A 26,073-nucleotide genomic window follows, 5' to 3' on the forward strand; every position below is an offset into this window, starting at 1 on the left:
CATTTGTTAGCAGTGTGCTGGATAACACAGGCATTTTTCAATCTACTCAGAATTGCTTCGCGGGCCGGATGAAATCGTCTGGCGGGCCGGATGCGGCCCGCGGGCCGGATGTTTGACACCCCTGCTGTACATGAATCCATAAGCACGGATTCACAGCGCACCCTGTTACGTAATAATTGCTTGTTTTTGAACCACCACATATGAATTGTTGAAAACAAACACTGACTGAGACACCAAATCGCCTTATTAGCGATGAATTTAGCGTACAATTTAGTAGTCTATTGTTAGAATATTCATTGTTCGCACAATTGCAGAAAAAGACTAGATTAGCAAAATTGTTCGAAAAAAAACACATAGCACACCGATTCCGTGGTACGCCTAATCCAATGGTGTTCAACCCCTTTTCCTATTTGCAGCCGCTTTTTGATTAGCCTGCATATGGCCAGAGCATGGTATGTAGGGTTACTATATGTCATTTCTTTCAATCAATTGAAACTTTACTCAGAGAATGTCTTCTTTTTTGAAAAGTGTTAAAATGCGCTCGAAAACTTCAGTCCGATGCGGCGAACGTTGGCTAGGCAATCAGCGAAATTACGGCAACGGGTCCCTAGCTTCATCAGGGCATCGGCTCTTTTATTGGGGTTAATCAGATTTAACGTTTATTCGAAACTCGTACACCCCTGACCGCATAATAGAACCGACTTCATAGTGAGCCTAATCCAGAGGTGTTATCCAAGTTCATGTTCAACCTTTTCGCTACACACGGTCGCATTTCGATAGCAAATATAGCATGTCTTCCCGTTCCCCCTCACTGGTAATTGTAAAAGCAAAAATAATCGCGGAACAATTACACTGGTCAACAAAATATTTTTTTGGCAGAACATCTAGGAGCCGTTTCTGGGGTTTTCAGGGTTCCTGATTACGGATATCACATTAGTTTTGCCAGATTGGCTCTAGAAAAGAATATTTATACCCATAAAAAAAGCTTAAAACCACTGTATTTACCCTTGAATATTTCACTTGGTAGGAAGTAAATCTTAGATTTTTATACTGCGTTCCGGGTTGACATGAAGATCTTAAGGATCATATCGCCGGCTCCCGTCTATACCGTTATAGAGCCACTTACACGCTATTATTTATGTGTATGTTTTTTTGTGTTTTGTGTTGAGTATTTTTTGCATACTCATTCTGTTTATTCCGGTTGACGAAGAAATAAATCTCTCTCTCTGCGCATATATAGATAATTGACTATGATGAACACTCATGTTGTTCTAATTATTCCATCAATATTAACATTGTTAAAATAGCAGTTTGTCAAGCCTAAAAATTGTACTTTTGCACAATGGAAATATATTTTCTCCTGTTCCAATTGGTCATCCTACCAATATGAAAGAGGAGTATAAAGCTATCAAGTTTGTCCCTGGAAAGCGTAACTAAAATACGTCTCATCTCTTTTCACTTGTAAATGTATAAAGCCACCAAAGTGGGTATACCTAGTATCCATATCAAACGAGAAGCTGGAATCTTTGATGAATCTCCGATTCGAATAAGGAGTAAGGATTACAATTTCATATTCAGAAAGGTGCTCACTGCATGGAATCCCTTCTAGGATGTAAGAAATAAAACTTTTTGGAAAATCACAAAGCACCCAACTACAAACAGTTGGTCCGAGAATTGGTATCTGCATACAAAAACCTTGAAGCAAACATGAACGTTAAATCACACTTGCTGTTTTTTCTGATAAAATTGTTGATTAGAGGGAATAGAAAGGGGAAAGGTTCCATCAAAACAACAAAAGAAAGATATCAGTGCAGATGCAGATGCGACGAACATATTATGGCAGACTATTGTTGGAACCTTTCGAAAAACTGCACTAAATTGCTCATAACCGAAAATAGTACAAGAACTAATTTTGTCGATAAGTTATTAATATTATATTCCAACTGATTATTTGGAATTTAAAATAGGTGGTTGGCATAAAACTGATTCAATTAATGCACGTCATTTGAGTATTTAGGTGATTGAAGTTTATTCCTGTAGGCTACATGATATCCATGAAAGTCTCCAATTATAATAAATATAATTCCGTTGATGTATTTTAATTTAAAACAGTCTTCAGCATGTCAAAATAACAAGTAGATTGAATTTCTGAACCGATTTTTTTTATCTAGCCCATACTGCGAAAATATGAGATTTTATTCAACATAGCCCCATGGATTATCTCAAAAAATAAAGCCAATTTTAAAAAAGTAAGATCAAATTCGGAATGAGTGCCATCCAGAACCCCAAAAACCACTCTTACTTTGTCTGCCTAAAAATAAGTGTTGACCAGTGTTATCGATATCAGAAGATGATTTTCAAGGGATATCTGCTTCGATGTGGGAATTGTCATCTTTCATTCAACGAGAATAGAATCGCAAATCTATGTCATGTGTGCATATTCCTCGCCAAGCGGCAATGTTCAAACTAAGCATAGCCAAGCAACAATAATTATTTTAATATTTCAGACTTGGCAGAGTGATACTCCTGCGAGGTAGCGGTGTCTATCATACTACCAGGGCTGTGGAGTCGGTAAATTTTACTACCCACTTGAAATGCTGTAATCGGCTACGACAGGGGTCGGCAACCTTTTGCTAGTCACGGGCCGAATTTCGAGTGTACAACTTTTTGGCGGGCCGGAATTTTTCTTAATACTATATTTTCCGTTCACTTCGGTATATTGTCCTACATTGCTGCACTCTCAATCATACCAATCATAAAACACATGTATTTACACTTCAACAACGCAGAATAAATATGACGCAGCTTGCTTTGTGAAAGGTTTTCAACTTCTGGTAACAGTCAGATGAAGCAAGAATCAGACATAGTCTAAATGGGCGTCCGAGGTACGTGATCGTGGCTTGCTCTTCGTGAATTTCATTGTTCAAAACTATTGCATCGTTTGATAAGCTAGGATAAAGATCGATTTTAAGAACGTACACTTTGTCAAAGTCATGCAGCGATATGCTCTTTGTATGAAATTTGTCATTAAATCCAACTGCATCGCATTTCAAAAAGGCCCATTTGAAATTTTCAGACAATGGTATTGGCGTCCACATTAAATGGAATACTGAATAGTCAGAATTTATTTTGTATAGAAGGAATGTCGGAAAAGCGGGTGAATATTCAGTAATTAAATTTCGTATCACAGTTACAAATATAGTGTTGGTACCAGATTTTCTCTCCTCCAGTATACGAAAGTGAGCATAATTTACTCAGTACTGTTGACATTCCCCGAGTCGCAGATTTGTTTCAAATGCGCCTCATCATCTCATGTATTCAGTTGTCCCCCCCCCCGAAGTTGCAAATTCAATTTGTTCAGATGTGACGTTAAAGGTACCAGCAGAGCAAGATGAGATACCCATTTTCGATTACAAGATTATGAGTCGGCGATATTTGTATTTTCGAGGAAAGTTGCTATTTCATTTCTTAGTTCAGAGGCTCGTGCAAGCATAGCTGCTCGACTTAATGCGCGAACATGGCAGATATACATTACATCGCCATATTGATTCTATGCTTCTAGTTATCTGTCGTAACAATGTTGGTGATTCAGTTTGTGAGACAAAATCATGTTTACAGTTTTCATCATTGTGGCCAAAACACTTCAGGTTTGTAGTATTGGCGCGCAATGCCTTCTGGTGAATTAAACTATGAATAACTAGCCTACGGAGGCTAGTTATCTGTAATTAAACAGTTTAAATTTAAGATTTTGTCATTGCGTCTGAGATGTTCCAAGCGTTTTTGAAGCAGAGGAAGGACACCTTTATTGTCACACCCCATCGGCGAACCCTTCGAAAAGTATGGTACATCTTCGGTTGCAAGATACACCCGATTGATAAGCACTGATCTAGTCTACTCTGGACATTGGACAATCTCCATCTCCTACTTCAACCGCCTTCGTTTTGTGGCGTCACAATAGACTGATACGATGTAGGCAAGTTATATCGTATCGATGCCGCATTCTTTCCAAGCAGTGCTGCACTGCTGATTGAAGCTCATTGTGAAACGGCGGGCCGCATTCTTGTGATAACTAATTATTATGTCGCGGGCCGGACGATTTCGCTTGGCGGGCCGTAGGTTGCCGACCCTTGGGCAACGATGACACATCATGGTTATCCCATTGTGATTATAATAAGCGTAATGATTAGATGTGTGCTCTCAACGCTCCGACTAGAGCCTCGGTCGGGAGCGAAGGCTATGTTACTGGTGGTGCGGTCTTACTTGAACATTTTAAAATACACTGAACAAAGCTGTCACGGCACTATGGCGAATATGAAGTTAACAGATATCGTGAGGATATTGCGAGGACTATGAAGTATCTGGTGATTTTGCAAAGCCTGCCGAGAAATTGGAAGTGGGAGCTGAACTGCAAGAACTTTCGGACAAACTGCCAACTGTTTTCCCATTGCTGTTGGATGGCGCTGTATTTGCAGTGTTCAAGCAGAAGCCAGAACTGGACAGGAACGCTTACATGTAATCGGAACTAACTATTTTGGAGCGCTTTTGGAGTAAATTGTTACGACGCGTATGGTCAACTCCAGCGAAGAATACTGCTGGTTGAGTAACCTGTTGTTGTAAATTTCCGACCTTAAACGGCTGGCGCTATTGATTGGATTGGGCATCAGATTGGATGCATCGGGGGCGTTATAATTCGGTGTGCAATGTGGATTTGTAAATTTTCTTCCCTCAGAAGTTCCATGCCAGTTGAAGTCTCTGGCAGAAGTGGAAAATATGAATATGCTGTGAGTGATATTGTCGTACGGGCACGAGTAATAATGTCGGTCTGGAGCAGCTTCAGTATATCGTACGCGGTCGACTCGGGATACAAGGACAATTGTTTCTTGTTCCTTCGGCAAGCGTGGCCACTTTACTCGACAATGTTCAATTAACGAGCTGAGAAATGACGGTAACAAAGCTGTCAGGAAACAACCAAGATGTGTTTTCTGTGCGAAGCTTGGCCATATAGCTCGATAATGCAGCGCTGATGAACGTAACGGATCGCAGCAGGAAAATTACCAATGAGAACCGTTAGCACCGGACGCGTTCTTCCGTATCCAGATCCCACAAGTATTGAAAAAGATGCTACCATTTGGTGTAGTTTCAATTGGTGGAAAACCTCTCAAGGCTGTGGTGGATACTGGGTGTCAGCCAATCTGTTGTTATTGAAGACGTGTGTCGTCACATGGGTCCCAGAAGTATTGTCGAGATGCTGAATGCATAAAGCACTAGTTATTACGTAGAGACCACGGTAGCGAGACCAACGGCAGGGCTTGGTAGCCTCGAAGCTGGTATGCACTGCTGGCGTGATTCTCGGTACTGATGTGATCGAGCAATTGGGCGAGGTATTCGTTGATTCAAATCTTGATGTTTGGTTTAGTTGGTACAAATGTCTGTAGAAAGTGCGGCGGCCCGGACGAATAAACAATTACAAATTGACGATAGGGATTTCATTGCCAACTTTAATGGAGCTAAGTGGACTAGGGAGTGGGGATGGGAAAATGGCGAGCCTTAATTGAGGAATCAACATGCCGGATATCAGATGCCGTTGGAGTGTCGCACATCGTTTAATGGTGGGCTGAGTCAATAGATCAGAGACTGATGGTTGGCGGAGTACGATCCTACATATGGGAGGTCCCACGATGGAATAATTCCACTGTTGGCGGTCAAGCAACATTTAAAGGAGCAGAAGGTAGCCTGCGACCGGTGATGGACTAGCGCGATATGTATTGCCATGTCATGATGAGTCGTCCCCAGACTGGGTGCGGCAGTCTGTCACGATGAATTGAGAAATTCGCTCAAACTGAGTTATCGCGCGTCTAACTTGGATTTACGGAAGGCATCTATCTATTGCTTTACGTGTCATAGAGGCTGCAAAATTTCGAAGTGGTGCGACATCAAGGATAACTTAACGTTATGACACGAACTGGGTTCGGTTTGCATATCGACCCAAAGGTACGTGCATAGGCGCCGAGTTACGGGGTGGCGGGGTGGCGCAGTGACCCCATGACACAATTATGGGGTGGCGGCCACCCCATGCAAAATGCTTAAACGCCCGCCGTCTAATCTGTCAATTAGCGAGTCCGTGACATCGCGTAAATGCCAATCATTTACCATTAACCGATGCGCGCGTGAATAATTGAATACTCAGCTTCTTCGGCGACGACGAACTAGTGCTTAAAACGCGCAATAAAGTGTAATCCGTGATTTGTAATCACTAATAATCATACAATCGAAGCGACCTCGTTGACGGCGTCGATTTCGACACGCTTGCGCCGAGAAAGCCATCTCACCTCTTGACCAGACGAACGAATTCACGTTCTAATTCTCTCAATTGGTTGTATTTGCGCGCATATTCGTTTACAAAATAATTCTTGAATTAGTTTCGTGATAGTTTTTTAATTGGAGCGCGATCGCGAAATAGGAAAGCGGGTTTGTGTATGCCTTCGAAGAGAAAGTCATTCCTGCGCAAAGTGCGCATGTTCATTACTCTAACAAGGCTTTGCTAACTTTTATCTGGAAATGCAGTAATGCAGCTCAAACGGCGTTATAATGAACAAACAATTGTCGCGATGCCAGACTAGGAACCTCATTGTGCAGCACGCAAGCTGAGGAATTACTGATTAGATGCGCGCATTCTCGTTTGCTATCATCTGTAGGCTACTAATTCTTGTCTGCTTTATACGTTCGTATTCCCTCGATGTCACTTGTCAGTGTTTGATTTGTTAATAATACTGCGCATTGTGCAGTACATGGCGTTGAATTACGTTGTCAAATATTGATGCAACAAGAGATTCTCTGTGGCGCAAATTCTGAATTTATTCGATTAGTTTGAGCGGGAACCTTCTATGTTCCAATAAACTTCATTGCTGACGGACTCTATCGGGCGCAACCATATCGCGGATCGAATCTCGAACCGTCGGGATTTGTATTCCCATTAATAAGGTTGCAGCATACGCCCATATTGCTCTTGCTGCAATAACACCTTGATAGTCACACCATTTCACGATCAAATTCGGCTGGCTGGTCCGGACCTATGTAGGCCGTAGGCCGCGGGCTGATATTAACCAGCGCGTTGTCGGCATTGAAACACTACCTGCGTAGCCAGTGAGTTTATCATTTCAAACTAAAAATCCCGTCCTTTTGAAATGTCAATTCACAATTCGTATTATCGATGCTGCGTACTGCAAATTAGCGAGAATCATTTGTATGCGAAATGGGTCGTCGATATCTCATGTGCACTATCGTCGGTGATTGGATTTAGCGCGTCCGTATGCAGGCCTGCTACCGTCCGCAGAAACACGTTCGCCAAACAGTAACAATCTCTGAGTGTAATATTGTTTGTGTTTATGTATCTTTTTGATTAAAACTTATGCCCGCGTTCAAACAAATTGTGCCCTATGCCATTGTCGAATCTGGATATTTAGGTATGACTCGCGCACCCTGTAATTGTAATTATCGCGGGTTTGCGGCATGTCTGCAATTTCGGTATCAGCGCAACCTTGCCGGCCGATTGTACAGTCCGATAAAATTATTCACTACTATGTATTTCGCACAGCGTACTGATACTGATTTCAGCAAACTAACGATCTTTATGAAATGTCAAAATTCGACCTCATTTCTAGAAACGTAGATTTCATCACGCGCTCTGAGAAACACCATCTCCTATCCCGATTTGACGACCAAATGTACGTTCACCGTCTACAAATTAAAATGAAATATTTGCATCGATGAGGGCCGCAAGCCGCGTTTAAAATATTTTGTGAACCATTTTTGTCATAAATATTCTCTGAGCGCAAAGTTGAACAGTGTTTTATTGTGTGTGCCTGGTAGTTTGAATTTATTCCAGTGCCCATAATATTAATCCAATTATGATTTGCGAACGTAAATCGGGAAATAAAGCAATGCTGTCTAAATCGATGTTTTAATCAGCAACCAATTGTCGCGATCCAAGCTACTCAATACTAAGTAAAAACCCATTGTGTTGGCGGCATGGGATAATTACTGATTGGCCGCACGCGTTTGTAATCATACTTTTTGTCTGTCTTTCGTGTTCCAGAATCGTTGCGCCATGTTATTGCTCAGTCGAGCAATGAATGCCGAGCGTTCGGCTATCAATAACCTAATTTTGCGATGATCTCAGCGGGAGATCGCGTCGCATGCACAGACGAATCTCGCTAATTGGTCATGGCCGCGCGTAACACTGATAATACGACATGTTGAATTGCAACTGAATATTAGCATCAGACTGGTAATTTCAAAAGGACGGGGTTTTGCGTTTCAAAAGGAGAGGGTTTCGACACCCCCCTGGCTATACGCGCCTGCCGCCACCCCATGCAAAAATAAAAGTCGGCGCCTATGGGTACGTGGGTTACGGGTGAATGAGACTCGTAATGGAGTACTGCAGTGGGGAAGATGCTGATCTACCGCGTTTGAACGACCACAGGACGAATAGGGCCTATTTTCGGCGTTCGGCAAGCTCATAGGATATTATCCCGTAACTGGGTGGTTAAGAAATACATGCAGCTTTGTAAAACGGCTTACTTACGAGACAGCGTGGGATGCGGTGTTACAAATAGAAATGACTCTGAACATTCGTGATTAAGTCGTGATCGAGAGCTGCCAAAATCGTTGGCTGATTTTTATTTAGGCTAGATTGATTATATTATCCATACCACGAATAAGTGGTGTTTTGCATTTGATGTCTTCGTACGTAGTGATTATGTCTTGTGGTGATTGCATGTACGTTTTAAATTTAAACCTTCAAATACGACTTATGCATGTTCCAAATTCCAGTCACCATCGCGTTCGTCCAAAATTTCACGCCACACCAACACACTACATAGCAGTTGCTCGTTATCTCGTAGGCCAATATGTATATTAGTTTGAGCTACACTTAGTGTACTACTATGATCAAACGACTCGTGTTATTTCATCCACAATCATTGGTCATACGCAGTTATATATAGCCTATACCGCTGATTTGCATTGAAAAGCTTTGAATTTGGGTGAGTGATCAATAGATCACGGGGGAGCCAAATGATTCCCCATCCCAGTCAATAAATCAAGGTCATGAGTCGACATGCAACATTCAGTTTCGTGTATTGATATGTGTACACTGCGTATTAGTTTTTCGTTTCAATGCTTGGAAGTCTTATCCCTTTGATAAGACATGACGTCGCGCATATTCAACTGTGACGTCATAGTGGAATTATGTCCACAATTGAAAGTATGGAGTAAATATAGCTCCTTTGGCGAAATAGGCTTGCAACCCCTGTGATATACGGACCAACAATATCTTTAACCAGGAATACATCGTCTTGCAGTATTTTTACGGTCGGCGGTCATCATCATCAGAACATCAATTCTTGACCAATGATCTATATCTACGCACTACAGCTGTTGTACCGACTATTTCGAGGGTTCCAACCATCCCATATCGTATACTTCGACTATATCAGATGGTAATCGTCGTCTATATTTTTTAAAGGCCTTTGTTTAAAGCATTGTTTAAAACATGTTTTGATCAAAGTGTTTTGAACAACCATTTGTTTTGAATGCAACCATACCTAGAATCGTTTACTTGATTTCCGCATTTGAAGTTTCATCGTTGTGTTGGTGTCTCTTTCGATCAGTGTGAAGTGTGATTAACGTAATGATTAGATGTGTGGTCTCGACGCCCAGACTGAATCCTCGGTCAACAGAATTGTCGCGAAGTCGATATGACTGGTTTTGCGGTCTTGCTAGAACGTTTTAAAATACATTGGAACTATATCACACACATGTCTCGTTGTGATTACGATTACTTGAAGATGCTGAATTCGTCGTAATCGATAACGATTACAAATCCCGACTACCCCATTTCTTATTGTGATTGTACCTCCGGGTTATGTAGCATTCCGAAAATGCTATTTCTCTTGCTAACCCTGTTTTAAAACATGACGTTGATCCCTATTTTCGTATATCTGAAGGTATCTCCGTGTTAACATTCGATAGTGTTATCACCACGATACACCATGCGATAGCCTACTCCGACTATTGAATATTCACTTGATCAAGAAACTTATAATCATTGATTATGAGGGGCGCGGCCACACATCCCTTAAACTGCAATTATCTATTTGTATCAGGAAGATGAATTATTATCTGTATTAAGGTTGCTTGTAGTTTGGATGCTTTTATCCCATTTTCTGAGCAGCATCATATCAAAGAAATATCTGTTGCGATGGAACGGAAAGTCAATATCAGTACCAATGATTATGGATTGGATGTACTTGCGAAGTTCAACAGTTTCCGGGAAGAAAACAAGTATTGTGATTTTATTATTAGAACTGAAGGAAAGAGCATGCCTGTTCATAGATGTGTAATTGCTGCCAGCTCGGAATACTTTGACGGCATGCTAAGCCATGATACCAAGGAACGACGTGGAGGAATAGTTGAGATCCAAGATGCTGATAGCAGATCAATTCGTAAATGTGTTGAATTCATGTACACTGGCAAAGCTTCCGTTTGTGACGAGAATCGAGTCGATTTGATGCACGTTTCTCATATGCTCAGATTGCATAGGCTATATAATGGAATTGCTACGTTGCTGGAGAGTGAACTTGACTGTGAAACGTTCTTCGCTACAAGGGCGATTGCAAATCGTTATGATTGCTCCAAACTCGTTGAGGTTTGTGATAATTTTGCATTGGAGAACTTTCGAGCAATCGTAAAAATGGACGATTTCAAGAAAATTGAAGCAAAATATTTAAGTTTCCTGCTGTCAGCTAAAGGGTTGAAAGAGAGGGATCGAGGGAAATGCAAGGCTCTTATGGCATGGGTCAACTATGACTCAACACGAGCTGCGTCACTATTCAGTATGATGAAGCATATTGAGTTTGTGAATGTGCCATTATCTTATAGGAGATTTCTAATGGATCACGAGGCTACTATTTCTGAATCAAATGAATGTCTCAAGTTGGTGATGAAATCTATTTTTGACACGGAAAAGATCAAGGCATCTGATACATTGCTGGATTCTAGCATCATTGTGTTAGATCATAACTCCAGGAAAATGAAATGTCTGGATGTCGAGGACGGCATATGGTCAGAGTTTCGGGATATACATTGGCATATGAGAAGTAAAATCTCTTCAGTTGTGATTCTGGATGGATACTTGTATGCATTGGTAGATGGTGGAAGCAATTATCGTATCAAATACGAGGAATGTAATGCTAGATGGGAAGCCGTTGCGCAACGCAGTGGACGTTGGGGACTTGCAGTGGTTTTGAATGGATGCATCTACGTTACGGAACATAATAATTATAGTAATCGCATTGAAAGGTACTGTCCATGGGAAAACCGATGGAGCTTCATCCCTAATCGCAAACGCACTATCGCATATACCGCAGTAGCTGTTGCTGGTGGGTGTCTTTTCGAATTCGGTGGCATATGTACAAATGATTTTGACAATGAATATAATTATGCAACAATGGCAGTTCAGAAATTCAATCCAAAATCGCTCACTTGGTCCAAACCTGGCAACTTAAAGCAACATAGATACCAAGCATCAGCTGTAACACTCGACAATGTCATCTATGTGCTAGGTGGACTCATCTCAGCTAATGCATATGCCAAGAATTTAGAAATTTTCCGCCCTTATTCAAATGCAACAGAGCTAGTGATTTTACCAGACTTATCACGAGCGGAGTTCATGTCTCATGCACTAAACGGAATGATTTATCTCGTTGCGGGAGACAGTGCACAGCCACCAACAGTCAGTGCATACAACGCTAAAACGAAGGCCCTGACGAAAGTGGTTACTATGGATGGCATATCGATGCGCACTTGTGAATCTGTTCTCGCCTTCGCTGACTAAAATTCAGCATTAAAGAAACTAGAAGAAATTGAGTAGGTCGCAATTGTGATATCAGTTTTTATCTTGTCATTGAATGTTAATCTTTTACAACTGTTACTGTCATATCTCGGTGGTTGGATTACAAGTCTCGCAATCGGCTGGTCCGATTCAGACCGCATCGGTTGCTGCCACCTAAAACCCAGCCACGGATGAGCAAAATCCATTCTAGTGCCAATCTTATGCCCGGGAAATGCGTAAAATATGACAAGAATCCTATGTGACACCAAAAATTTCAAGCACTTTGTTAGTGATAAACTACGGTTTGCGTATTGAAATTCTCAGCTCGAATTTTGACACGGCGACGTCGCCTGTAACATTTCTGCAAGTTTTTCGTTAATCTGTAGTGTAGACTATTTACCATTAAGTGAACTTACTTCTTTGCAACACTCTCCTCCCCCTTTCACTAATTATCCAGGCCAAAGGAGTTCAAATCGATTGACTTCACCCAGGCATTTCCACTCTTTTTTGATTTTATCGCAATACTCATGTTTTTCGTGTCATTGTATAGTAATACTTGTGATTTCTTGAATTGATGGAAACGCTTACAAAATAATTCTGATAAACCGTTTTTGTTTTAAAGATTCGGTTTACGATTCCTTGATTTACTTTCGTCTTATGTGTTACACTGCCGGTATTTTCATGTAATGTCATCCTGAATTTCCTGACACTTTAACCATTGCGAATCTCAAATGGCTACTGAAGCAAAACTAGTGGCCGTAATTAGCGACGTGGACACCGAATTTCTTATGGATGGCATCGGTGGGTTGAGCAAAACCTCGCAAATAAACTTCTTGGTCGCGGACAAAGACATGGCGAGTTTCGCTATCGAGGAGCGGCTGAAAAGCTTCTTGAGACATCGCGATCGCGCTCATCAGCCAGTCTATCGCAAAACCAGTGCGTTCTGTCATCGATATGCACACTAAGAATGTCTGTCTGTACAAGAATTAGATTTTACGTGCCGGACGAAAGGAATGTTCAGTGCCGGGGACTTCCGTTAAATGTGCCGAGGTAGCTTTTTATACGACCTCTTAACAATTGTATCCCGATTCTTTCGTTGTAGATCATCTCCATTATCGCGTCAGCGCCAAAATGGTGCTTTGTATAGGTATGCGTATGCGTGATTTTCTAATTTGTATGTGCAACAAATCTTGGGCCAGGATCTGTGACGGTAGTGTGCTAATACAGGGTATGCTTTCGCGTTGGCGTCTGCTTGGTTCATTAGAAAACTGCTTGCGTACCGTAAAGCGAGCGCGGTTTGTTATTCTGTTGCCATCGGTGGCTGTAGCGCACATCAATTTGTCTGAGGTTATGTAGGGACATTTGTGACTGTTTCGCTGTTGTTGTTTATCGGAGTGAAATAAGGTAACCATATTTCCGTGGTCGAAGTTCCGATTTCACTAGTGTCAATATGACGTCGAAACAGAAATACTTTACCGATCCGTATCGGACTGGATTTTTGAACATTGGGTCGTGAAGTCACTAGGCTGTAGTGTTGGGTCATCGCTAGGGTTGAAGTTAGAACAGATGGTGATGTTTACCTTAGTTATCTATATTTTGACTACACCGACAATCCTGATAGGAGCTCAAGAAATAGCAATGTGCAACAAAGTGAGTAATAGAAGCCGGAAGATGAATCAACATTAATTTTGTGCCCGAAGTTTCCGAAGATACCCCATCGATCAGCTCTACCGATTAATCTCGTCACGTGGACTGAGAATGGATAAATATTTGACAGTAATATGTGAAAATACCAATATTCCTGACAAAATTCATTCAAGAGGTTGAGAACCTTTTCGCGCTCAGTGAGACTAGAAACCAAATCCGAACAACTTTTCCTAACATTTATACCCGCGATTTTGGTGCATATATTGTATTCCGGTGGAACGTTATTCTTCGACAATTAGAAACATACGCAAGGTATATCTCAAGTAATTGCTGATGGTACAGAACACCACAAGGGCTCTCCGCGTTGCGGAGATCCCGGTAGCCAATTTAACATGAATATTTATCGTTCAGATGGGTCAAGACGACTCTCCTCTGGAATGCGGCCGTATGTTATATATGTAGGCCTAATCAAAATGCGGCATTTCATGACAGAAACGTTGAACATAATCACCCCTAGATTACGCTTACTATGGTATCGGCACATTATGTGGTCAGGGGTGTACGAGTTTTGAGTAAACGTTAAAAGGGTGTATCGCGGCTAAAAAGGTTGAAGAGCACTGAACTATCCTCTGATGCAACGACATTGTGTTTCGCGTTCTTGGTCCAAGAACCACTGTTTCAATAAGAGGTGGTGAAAGCAGATAACAAAGTTACGCAAGTAGACGCAGAAGTTGTGCCGTGAAATTCTACTCCAGCACGAGTACAAGCAGTGCTTTTCGGAATGGCTCCAAACTCGTTCAAATAAAATGAAGGTTTTTCCGACATCAGATACTACTCAGCTATGTAACTAATTTCGGAAAAGTCAGAAATACGCTCGCAAAACCTGGAAGCTTCTGTATCCGGACGGAATAAGGTGCCTAGTGCCATATCACAATTGGTATACATTATTATAAAAACAAGAGCTCGGTCGCATCGGAAAGAGCGTTCTTGACATAGCCTAATTAGAGTTGCATTTGAAACAAAAATCAATTTAAAATGAACGGCGTGATCTTCGGCCACCGTTCTATCGCCGGCGATCTTTCTGGGATCGCACTTCCTGCTGGCTGAAACCTTATCTTCGTTAGTGTGTCCTTTCCGCGCCGAAAGGCTGGTACCTAATAGTTCCGCAACTGCAGGCAGCACACACGAAGACAGCTAGATTCAATTCAATACACCAAGCTTACTTTTATTTGGGCCTATTTCTTCAATTTTATTTATCGGGAGGTGGGTACTACCGAGACCGACACTTCAGAAAAATTCCAGGTTGAAGACATCTGCTCATAAATACTCCATCTTATGTTACTTTACAAAACATTCCGAATAATTGGGGGGGGGGGGGAGGATGGATCCTAAATATAGCTTTACTTATCTCTTCTCCCAAATCCACTGAAAATCAAGAAACATCGATGCAGCATCTTAATTTCTCTTACACGGTGATATTAGTGAACAGATAGGTCACGACTGGGCGATGTCAATTGTTGAATGTGACGGACTTCAACGCACCAATGAGACTTGAAACGCAGCATGGAATGTTTTAATGACTTTATCTAGCGCGGTGTCAAGTTTCTAGGTTATCACTCGATGATTAGAGTATATCGCATTGTACATTGTGTGTATGTCTTGGGCAGATAAAAATATAATCGGACGAATATTGAATATTAGGGCACTAATTTCGTTTCCGAGTCGAATATAAGTGCTGAACCTAGTCGCAGATTTTACGGAAAAGCCGGTGTCAGTCTGTATTTATTTGACCTATATTCCATAACGAGATATAGCTAATGAAATTTAGCACGGTGGCCTCGGTGTTATCTAAGATTGTACCAAGTTTCATGTTTATTGGCACTAAATGACAGTCGTTTCATCATGATATTTTGTTTCTGAAATTGGGGAATGCCGTGCTGCTGTTGGATGGATGATAACTAGCCTACATGTCAAGAATGATATGGGAAGTTTGACAACCACTGCTTCGGAGGAGCCACATTTTCATGTCAGAGTACGCCATTTTGACCACAAAAATTTACCGTTCGCACTGGGTTTATCACCCTTGCCCTACTACGCGATCTTTTCACGAGACACGCCACTGTATCTGTGAGATATAGAGACTTTCCCACTACTGCCGTGACCAGATTTCTAAATAGTGCCGAAAAGCGATGATGCAGTCAATCAGATCATGTAATATACACAAATCCTTTGATCAAGACCAACGAAACATATCAAATGATACATTTATATACTGTCGCATCCTCGTTCCAACATCCCGATCAACAGTTTCAGGTTGGAGCAGGACTGATCGATGCTTCTATTTTTCTTGCATCTGGCCTTCTGCTCTTTCGTTCTGTTCCTCTTCTTGCACATGCCCCTAATCAACTTCTTTGCCTTCTTGCACTTTTCGGGGGAGTAAGCTCTTTCGACGTGATCACCCTCTTTCAGGAGGTATTGAGAACTGCATAAAAGGGATGAGGTAAATATGGTTTATTTCAGCGCCGGTCCGAAACTACGTGCTCCCATATTCATTAATCTAGCCTCCAACGACCTTTCCAAATAGGTTACGCTCTTATACACTCTAATGATATCCCAAATCCGAACCCGGTTGACGTCTTGCTAGAAACCTGTCAACTTCGCCAACGCACTGATGCATCTAGATTCGGACTACGGGATGCCATGTTGAGCGTCAGCAGTTATGAAATCTGAGATATTTTGATTTTTGAAGAAAAGGATTGACAAATCCGATGACGTAAGAGCTCGAATACCTTTCCGGCAGGACCAGGAAGGTAGAATGTTTAAATTTGAAACATTTCCTAGCACTTATTAAGGAACTTGGTTAAGTTGTAAAGTCGACGTGATAAAAAAGACTCGTAGTTTCGCAATTGTTAATTCGGATGTAGTACAGGACCCGTTGAGTAATCCGGCGTAACAAAAATAACATTGAATGGCACTTACCGGTCTTGACCAGATTTATCAACCCGTTCCTCATATTGATTACCAAATACCAGGAAAGATCCTTCCTCTTGAAGGAACAGCTCTCCGTTCTGGAATCGAACTTTAAAGGTAAACATTGAATCGGTACAATACCATTCGATACCACGGCACAACGGCTCCAAAAGTTTTAGACAATGCTTCACCCTATCGGGTAATGAATAGTTTTCAAGTACTTTAGCACAAGTGTTCGGATCAAGTCACCAGCTTCGAGTCACAGTGAATTCGGACTTGAGTCAAGTTACTTCGAAAGTTTTGAGTCAGGCCAGGAGTCAGGCCACGCAAATTCAAGTCAAGACATGGCCAATGTTTTGATTGTGAGTCAAATTAAAAACATATATTTTTTCATGATGTCGTTATACGGATGCAAACCTATAGTTGCATATACAGGATGGATCTCGACGAACTAGTAAAACTGGGTGTCATGTAATTTCTAAACTACTAAAACGATATGAGTCACAGCTGGTACTTATATAAGTGGGTGCGAATCTTGCCCACCGGAGCATGGTTCGTTCAACATAGCATATGAGAGTATAATTGGACGTAAGCGGCGTTTATTGACCGGAATGATGTATGGAGAATTGGAGATTATACAAAGAAATCGCCGACCTCATTTATATGCAGTTATAAAGGATGTTACAATGCTAGTCCAGGCTAACATGATGACAATTGAGGGCTGAAGGAGCAACAAATCAAGTCTACCCTGTGAATGCTCAATTTATAATAAACATACTTGTATATCAATTGGCCCTCTATCGTGGATGATCGGTTACGAAGTATACTTCTACTTTTTTGGAGTACGCATGAAGGTTAGAATACATACTGGATAATATCAAAAATATGCTTGTAAGACTGGTATCCTCTGCTTCCCTTCTAGGCGGTTAGCACTCCGGGTTTGCGTGAAGAAACAGAAATGGTTGTGTTCACTCGATAAATTTAAGGTTCCTTCGCATCTACATCGTCAACGAAACACGCAGGTGCACACGAAATTTTACGACCCCCCTTTGTTCCTAACTGGCGAAGTCCTACCAAACAATGGGTCGCAGTCTTGCAACACTTCAATGTCTCAAGGCTTTCTTGTACATTCTAAATCGCACCCCAGTATGCCGGGGCACAACGGTTAGGAGCAAATGTAGTAAATATATAAGTCGTAAGATGTAGATTCATGGATCTTGTTACCACCGATTCGTTCTGATAACATCCTTCAAAAATCAAATAGATGCGCAAGGATGTTGCATGTCAGCTTTCATCTTACGTTGGCTCCATCTTTTTCAACGGACACCAACGCATCATCTCGGCATCCATGAAAACAATCAGTTCTCGTCGTAAACCTCCTCACATCATTTTTCTTGATGTACGTGTCCGGCCCTTCGAATCAATAGATACTAGCACTGGTAACTTGATATGATTTGCACAAACGCCGGGAAAATGAAAAAAAGCTTGCACTATCATGCACATTTCTATCAAACGTTGAAATTTTTAATATGAAATCAAGAAATGAGATGTCAAACATATTCATTCGCCACATTATAAAAATGCAGCGGCAATGTTGCACGAGATCTAGGCATAGTCGGGAAAGCTTGAAAAGATGTCACCCGCTATCGTCGAATAAGAGGGGGCCTATTATTTGTCCCGTTTCGCTTTTCGAGATCTTTTTTTACTCCTTTTGGGACGACTTTTCCAAATATTCAATATTTCAATATATATTACAAACACTCGAGTAGTTCTGATTTGACTTGGATATAGTCAATTCCAATTCTGCGCGAATAAAAGTTATAGGATTACTTGGAATATAATTATTGACTATTTTGACCCACTCTCAGTGTGGAAAATAAATAGAAGCAAGTCTAATCATTATAAGATCATCCATACAAACTTCACATTGCTCTACAGATGACATCGTTCAGATCAATATTATATATTTTAAATCTATGACACGGGACTAAATGTATTCGCTTATTCCTGTTTATGGGTCGCATATAGCCTACACATTTTGTGTAGTAAAATAGTAGAAGTTTCTTATCTAATTTCAATATCTATTGACTCAATGCCCATTCTAATCCAGACAATCGCGGCGTTTTGGATCGATGAAGCGCAACTTGGAGGCAGTGATCTATAGGGACCAGTCAAGTAAACTGTAGATAATAGATGTCTAAACTCCTCAATTACTTCGAAAACAATACATAAAGACATACCTCGTTTGATGAAAGATACGATTCGCCCCTCAAAACTCACAAAAACTCCAGTTGTGTCTTTGACCGTTTTTGTCATGTTTACACGATACACATAAGCACTGCAATAAATATAAATATATAATTCGGTGCAATTGAACTCAATGTGATAGTAGTTCGACAAACATTTGAATTTTGACTTCTCTCTCATAGTTCATAAACATTCAATCATATTACCTTTTACAGGCCATCCTTGTCATGTTGAAACAATCGGATTGAGGTCCTTGGCAGATACGGCACTTACCACTCATTCCGGGCATGCACATCGTCCTCTCCAGATGGTCCTTTCTTGTCCTGGACAAATGAAGAGCAACTTTAAAGCAGAAGCTTGTAATCATCACACTTATGCTCAACTTGATAAAAAATATGGGGATAAAAGGGAAGCTGAGCAAAAATAAGCAGGACTGAGTGAATAACCCTGACCCAAATTGATTAGTATATATATATGTTTTATGCATACATTTATGATCATATAGATTAGTGGTTCTCAACCTTTTTTAGACACGCCTCCCCTTTATGATAGTGAAAAATTTCGCGCCCCCCTCATCATCATATCACAAAATCCAATGGGGATGTTAGCAACTCCAACAGATTGTTTGATGGCATGGAAGGTTATGACTGTTGATGAGAGAATTCAAAAATATAAATATGAAAATCGGTCTATATAGAGAGAAACACGCGTAAATTGGAGGTAAATCGCGCATAGCGTGAAAAGAATTTTCAGTTGACCGCTTCTTCGCGCCCCCTTCAGATGCTTTCACGCACCCCCCCCCCCAAGGAGGGCGCGCCCTACAGGTTGAGAACCACTGATATAAATAGATGGTGAGTAACGAAATAAATCTACTTTTTAAGCATTCATGTAGGTTATGTCCCCTTGTATTACTTACTCAAGTGGTCACGTTTTTTGACTACTCTAATCTGTATATACTTGACAGTTTTGGAGGCAAAACTACTTTCTTTTCAGAATTTTGATTTTTTTTTAATAGAAAGTTGTGGCTGTTGTTTTATGGTATTCATGGTGTTTTTCGAATAAGAGGTCATTTCCACAGGCCGACAATCTTTCTTTTGATTGGGTATCTGCACGGCCTACATTAGATTTTTAACACACCGCTCATGCGGTCAAGATGACGGAAAGGAGCCTCGATAAACCACTGACTTTTGGAGGAATTCTAAGGTATTATAGTTATGGATCGAAAATACACCACACCTATATCAGTAAGGGATGTAATGCAATACAATACACGTTAGCCGTCGCAACTCGCAACTACACAATTTATATTACACCTTCGGTTTGCGAAGTCGGTAGCGCATTGTATAACTGCACTGGGATTGTCGGATTGTTAACTAACAGTATAGTGAGGCAAATCCAACTGTGAGACAAATCGAACCTGACCAGTATGAACGACATAGCGTATTGGTAGAGGGGAAGCACTTGATATGACACGACAATAAGAGAAATATTAATTTATTCAGCGTGGAAAGTTGAAAAACCGTCTACCTGCACTTTAAGCAGCCTCCTTCGGCACACTTACACATATCCTCCCCTCCCATTCCGCTTTCGTCGTTGCACGGCGTGGTACGAAGTTGGGGAACGCTACTCGGTAATGCATAGAATTTGGTGCAACGAACCTTTCAAAGATGCACCGGACAGTTAAACGAATCGACCGACACTAAGCGACTGAGCAATTATTCTCAGTAATATATAGTTGTGAGTAGTGGTTACAGTAGTATTAGTACTGTCCAAGAAAGAACAAAAGTAAGTCAACTATTGCAAATAACCATACTCAGCGACAAGACAAGTAGAAGTATTGATTTTTTAGGAAATGACTCGACTCGAGTCAATCTGTGTATTGACTCGACTTAGACTCGAGTCATTGTGCATGATTCGATATTCAGACGGCCAAGACCGACATTTCATTGAAATTTCGAGAATAGTAAAGGAACCACACTATTGGGATTACGTCCATTGGTACTGGTACTTTAAAATACGACCAGAAACTGCCTAAAAGCGAGGAAAATTAGTATATTACAAATACGAACCATTCGATATCACCAAACAGAGTTGTAGAAAATGGATTTAACAAGACTTCAACTGTAAACTGATCTGACTCGACTCGGACTCGGCCCTCTGTTCGCTGACTTGGACTCAGACTTGACACGATGGTGAAATCAAAATGACTGGACTTGACTCGAGTCAAAACTGTATAAATGAGATTGACTTGCGACTCGGAGCCTTGTGACTTGGTTACAACCCTGTTGTTTAGGCTTTAGTCAATACTGATCAATTGGAAGCAGGGAAAGAAAGGTCGAAAATACTCGAGTAGTTGAGAAAAGAAGACCGGCAATATAGACTTCACAGACGGTGCAGATATGAGTCACAATGAATGGACGTCCTTCTTTCAGGAGGCAGATGTTGGAAAGTTAAACGATGCAGGTGCTTAGCATGTAAGTGAAGTGTGTGTGTGTGTGGGGGGGATGGCTTATGTGATAAAAAGTGGTGATTTTCTAAATTATATTTTGTCACGGTGAGCGATGATACATCGCCAGATTGCTATAGAAATTTCAGTTCTTAAAGTGATAAAATAGACCCAAACTACCTTCAACTTGACAACTTTCAGAATACAGAAAAGAAATAGCTTGGTTTGAAAACAGTGATTCCAAACCTTTTTCGACTCATCACCCCCTTTTCAAGCTCGACACAAATGTTCGCCGCGCATGTTTACAGATCCGAAAAACAGGGCATATCAACGGGAAATATACCAACTAAACTCTGATCGCTGGTAAATTGGCTAAAAAAGAAAGGCCGTTTTTACGAGTAGGTGCTCGGAAAACCCGTTTCCGACTCTACTTTCCGTCGAGTTGCCTTTTTTGATCAACTTTCCCGTCATATGCAGAATAAGTCGTCTTCACGTGCATTTTTTTGGTCGTGTTAACTCAATATATATCACTGGACGCTTTAACATTTTCGCCACCCGTTGCCCCCCAATCGTCTCCTTCGGCATTTTTGCCCCTTGTTTCACTAACTAGCCCACCGGGGGTGATATCGCCCACGTTGGAACCACTGCTATAAAAACTGTATAGACACAAGTGGAGGAAATTAGCTATAAATAAATTCACATTATTGAGTATAGTTCAAGCAGAAAAACCTTCTTGAGTACTCCTACAAAGTAGAGGTGCCACATTTACTGACAACCTCAAAGTAGAAAGCGAAATGTTCAAGTGTACTCAAGTCGCAGGTGTACAAATATAAATCAGACGCAATGTTGCGTTATATTTCAAGGGGGATTGAAATATTACCGAAGGTTCGTAGTAGTAATACACAGATACTGTAGCAGGGTTGGGATTCTTGATGTTGACTTCTCTCTTCAAGAAGAATGCGATATTTATCGGTGTTGCTGTAACCTCTTCCAAATATAGGATGACTGTTTGGTTCGCAACTTCGTAGCGCTCGACTGAAAAAACATATAGACAGATATATAATGCGTTATTGCGTAAGAATAGTTTTAGCGATTCTACAATTGAGTAGAAAATTTATATATTACGCTACTAGTATCTCATTTATGTAGTGTAGCCATAAATAAACTTTCAAATTTCAGTAATGGAAGCCATTTTCTCGCATTCAAGTGATAGAGTGGCTACATCTCTGCATCAACTTCCTTCGTCAACAACACAGCTATATTAAATAGCAGTAACTATACTTACTGATCCCATCCATAAAATCATACTGACTCAACCTTTTCAGCGATTTTTCATCAGGTTCGTAACCAGATATTAGAGTTATATGGACAATAGATTGTCCCACCGTATCCCCGGTTGATTTACTGACGCGAATCTGAAATAACGCGAAATGAATTGGTGGAACTTCCGATTGTTTAGTGAGTGGATTAAATCATGAATGTATCTGCTGCTTGTGCACCATTGCGATGTGCATTGAACTTATTTTGCTTTGATATATTACAAAACAAACAAGTTCGCTATTATTTCGACTGATTTTTCATAGGTTCCTCAATGTCTGTTTCGGAAGCAAGTTACTTCCTCTGAGTTGCTACATATCTGGTCTTGACGCCAGGTAAATTCAATTTAAAAATTTTCAACTCAAGACCCTGGTGAAGTCACGCAAAGTCACTCTAGTCCAGTGATTCTTAACCTTGCCTCTAGCGCCCCCAAGGGGCGCTGGCGATTTTGAAGGGGGCGGAAACGCTGAGGGGGCGATATGGGGGGCGCTGGGCTCAGGGGGGCGATATGGGGGGGCGCTGAAAAAATGACTTCGCAGCAGATGATGTAGTAGTAGGACATATCCTTAATGAGTATTCAGAGCAAATTACCATTCTACAAAACATGTCAAATCTCGAAATTTTTGGTCGCGCTGCTGAGCGACGTTTGCTACATATGTTTTCATAAATGTAGTGGGTTATTATAATTAATGTAAAATGAATTGCGCGTAATTTTAGATCGCCAATTTCCCGTTAAACACTACCGTCACGCCTGCTAGGGTAATTTTCAACAAAGTCTTTCGAACTGTATTATTTCCTGCAGCGTACAGCGTCTGGAAATCGAAGAAGGAGGCACTGTATATCACTTTTGAGAGGGAGAGCCCCTTGTACATAAAATATGATTTGTGCACGAAAGGAATAACTAAATATACTTGTATTTGAGAGCTACAAAATTAAATCGTCAGAATATTTCATCATTGTATCATAAAGGATGATACTATATCTAGTGTTGTGGTTCACAGCCTCACATGAACGTTAGATAATATGAGTTGCTTTGTTTGGAATACATTCATGTTAAAATTGATAACTGGGTTACGTACTAAATTTATTCTGAGCAGATATATGCATTCCATTTCCAGTTGACTTACTTAGTTACACAAATCACTAAAACAAAATCCAATACCATTAATTTTCCCGTATTGCTGATCGCAGATGTGAATTCGGGATGTGTGATTATATATCGTTGGGTTATATTTTTCGTCTGAACAAGTCACGCACAATGTACAATGCGATAAGACACAATGCGATGTCATGAACAGATACACTGTAAAAAATAAAAACCTCGATTTACCGCGAAATGTTTGGAAGCACGGTAGCCAGACATTTCGTGGTAATCTAACATTACCGTTGGTCAATGCAAATCCAACTTACACTCGTCCGGTAATCTCACTTTACACGACAGACTGTAATGTTACAGTCCCCTCCGGGTATATCCAATCTACATGTTCTCCTGTACATTTGAGACCGAGACCGCCTACCTACCTACCTACCTACCTACTTACATGCTGTCCCTGCAAATCAGGATACATACCAGCTTGTAAATTCACGTACACCCATACCTATCGCAAAGCAACCCGATGCTAAAATATCGCAAAATTTTCTTCACACTCCCAAAACGACATTGGAACAAACTGTATATTCATTCTTGATATCACGATGAAGTGGTAATCGATGGAAAAGAATTGCTGCTGGAGGTCTAATTCTTCTTTAGGAGACATGCAGTAACACGAGCGGTCGCAAGAAAAGGTGAATTAATTCCACCACCGGCGAAACTTCCAATTGTTTCTTTTTATCTTCCTCATTCCTTCTGTGTAACTAGTATCTTGCAGTTCCACTAAAAAGAATTCATGAGTAAGTCGCTATATAAAGCAAAGTTCCTAACCTAGACATGACATTATAAAGACTACCAAGACAAATAGGCAAACAAAAATATACGGTAACATGTTTTGAAGTACCGGTACTGGTACATTGTGTGATGAAGGCTCCGCCTTGTACATGATATAGCAGAGATTCATGACTTACTTTATCAATGTATTGAAGCAAAAGGTTCCTCATCCTCACCAATTCCACTCTGGATATGAGGTGGCATGTGTGCCAAACAAATCCAGCAGTGGATGAAAACATCTCTATGCTATGGCCCGAAAATGACATAAACAAGCCAACAGTTTCAACTCCTCCGCGGCGGAGTATGTGGTGTCACAGGTCACTATATAAGTCGACTAGTATCCCAAAATAGAACAGAGAATGCGGAGAATGAAATATTTCAATCAAGAAATCAAAGTGGTGTGCACATTGCACAGTCGCAGATATTCACGGTAACAAGTACTATGTAGTACTGTACCTTTTACGATGCGTATCCCATTCAGCGTGCCTAGGAATCTTCCACGATCGTGTCCACTTTCTTCAAGCACAACAAGCTTCGCATCACCCTTTGCTCAAATCTCAATAATGGTCAGATAACGATCAACGATACGACACTCGAACGATTTCGAAATAAGTCGTATTCATCCGCTGACATGCCACCAATAATATTTGCTGGCCACGTTATAATGTTTGACTTAGGTTATTTCTCTTTCATACAGAAACATTTATCAGTACATATAGTTCCTTTCTTTTCCGTCTAATTTCGTATAAATTGATATTTATCCCAAGTGTTGTTCACTACTTTCTGTACTTACTAAACGAGACGCTCCTTGTGATGTCACAGTTGTGCGTTGGCTGTTTACTACAAATCTCAGAAAACCAGTAACGCGTAACGGTAACCTATTGTAACCTATTACAGGTCGCCTTGTCCGCCATTAGCAAATGGTCAACTGAGCATGCGGTGCTGATATTTCTAGTTTCCCGAACAGTATTATACATCCTAAACTGATTTTCTAACTTATCAGCCGTATCCGTAACAACGAATGTAACCAGCGAGAACGGCCGTATAGCCATATAGCCTTATGATATATTATAATGGCTATGGTGTAACTACATTAGCTACGATTGTCAGTTGTTTCTTGTACCCTGCTTACTATGTACTATACTGAAATTGGTACTAGGGCCAACAATTTCCGTACGACAGACCCCAGTTTCGCGAACGAGGTTGAATCAAGTCAAATCACCACGAGAATGATATATCAGTAACATTCATTTCCACGTATATATTGGCTGCAGCGATTATGAAGCTAATCAATCTTCCCAATAGCCTTGTAAACTGCAGTTACGAGTGACTGTCAGTAATTTTGCGAGGAAATTCTGGCAACTTGACTTCACAGCTAAACTAAGGTAATATCACATATCAAAATGTAAAATTACAAGCTACGCACAGTTATTGGCTGCGACCGGTAATTCGTTGTAAAATTTACAGAGATTTCCCAGTAAATCTACCAGATTTTTTACAGTGTAGATGGGAGGATGTCGAACGACACGCATCAGTAGCGATCCTTTACTTTAACATCCACCTCGGCCTAGAGTGCCCGATGTTACTGTCCTTTTCGCTGTTGATCTTTTTGAAGCCGTGGCCCTTTCT

At 40.9% G+C, this 26,073-nt stretch overlaps 2 protein-coding genes and 1 long non-coding RNA gene across 3 annotated transcripts in view; 1 reads left to right on the plus strand and 2 right to left on the minus strand.

Moving 5' to 3' along the window:
* Window positions 1-3,022: 3,022 nt before the first annotated feature.
* On the plus strand, window positions 3,023-13,132 carry LOC145436263 (kelch-like protein 24a). The gene is made up of 2 exons (XM_080313631.1): window positions 3,023-5,352; window positions 9,283-13,132. Exon 2 carries the CDS (start codon window positions 10,262-10,264, stop codon window positions 11,894-11,896), a length of 1,635 nt encoding a protein of 544 aa, XP_080169757.1. The 5' UTR covers window positions 3,023-5,352; window positions 9,283-10,261; the 3' UTR covers window positions 11,897-13,132.
* Window positions 13,133-15,733: 2,601 nt separating this feature from the next.
* Window positions 15,734-26,073, minus strand: part of LOC145436531 (complement C3-like) — a 77,219-nt gene continuing 66,879 nt past the window's right edge. Inside the window, exons 35-42 of the mRNA XM_080313894.1 lie at window positions 22,489-22,618; window positions 22,084-22,238; window positions 20,285-20,415; window positions 18,964-19,080; window positions 18,751-18,848; window positions 17,811-17,923; window positions 16,520-16,608; window positions 15,734-16,022 (exon numbers count right to left, since the gene is read on the minus strand). Of these exons, the coding sequence (XP_080170020.1) occupies window positions 15,806-16,022; window positions 16,520-16,608; window positions 17,811-17,923; window positions 18,751-18,848; window positions 18,964-19,080; window positions 20,285-20,415; window positions 22,084-22,238; window positions 22,489-22,618 (1,050 nt within the window). The 3' untranslated portion in view covers window positions 15,734-15,805. The remainder of the gene's footprint in view (window positions 16,023-16,519; window positions 16,609-17,810; window positions 17,924-18,750; window positions 18,849-18,963; window positions 19,081-20,284; window positions 20,416-22,083; window positions 22,239-22,488; window positions 22,619-26,073) is intronic.
* Window positions 24,177-25,403, minus strand: LOC145436268 (uncharacterized). Its single transcript, XR_013914236.1, has 2 exons — window positions 24,901-25,403; window positions 24,177-24,393 (listed from the first exon to the last, which is right to left on the minus strand). It is a non-coding gene; the product is annotated as an uncharacterized LOC145436268 (long non-coding RNA).

Source organism: Botryllus schlosseri, chromosome 3, assembly GCF_051294905.1.
Source record: "Botryllus schlosseri isolate E-star chromosome 3, Bs_hap1, whole genome shotgun sequence".
In the NCBI taxonomy this organism is placed as follows: domain Eukaryota; kingdom Metazoa; phylum Chordata; class Ascidiacea; order Stolidobranchia; family Styelidae; genus Botryllus; species Botryllus schlosseri.

Excerpts from the sequence above, each read along its gene's own strand:
- LOC145436263 (XM_080313631.1), top strand. The coding sequence starts at position 10,262 with ATGGAACGGAAAGTCAATATCAGTACCAATGATTATGGATTGGATGTA.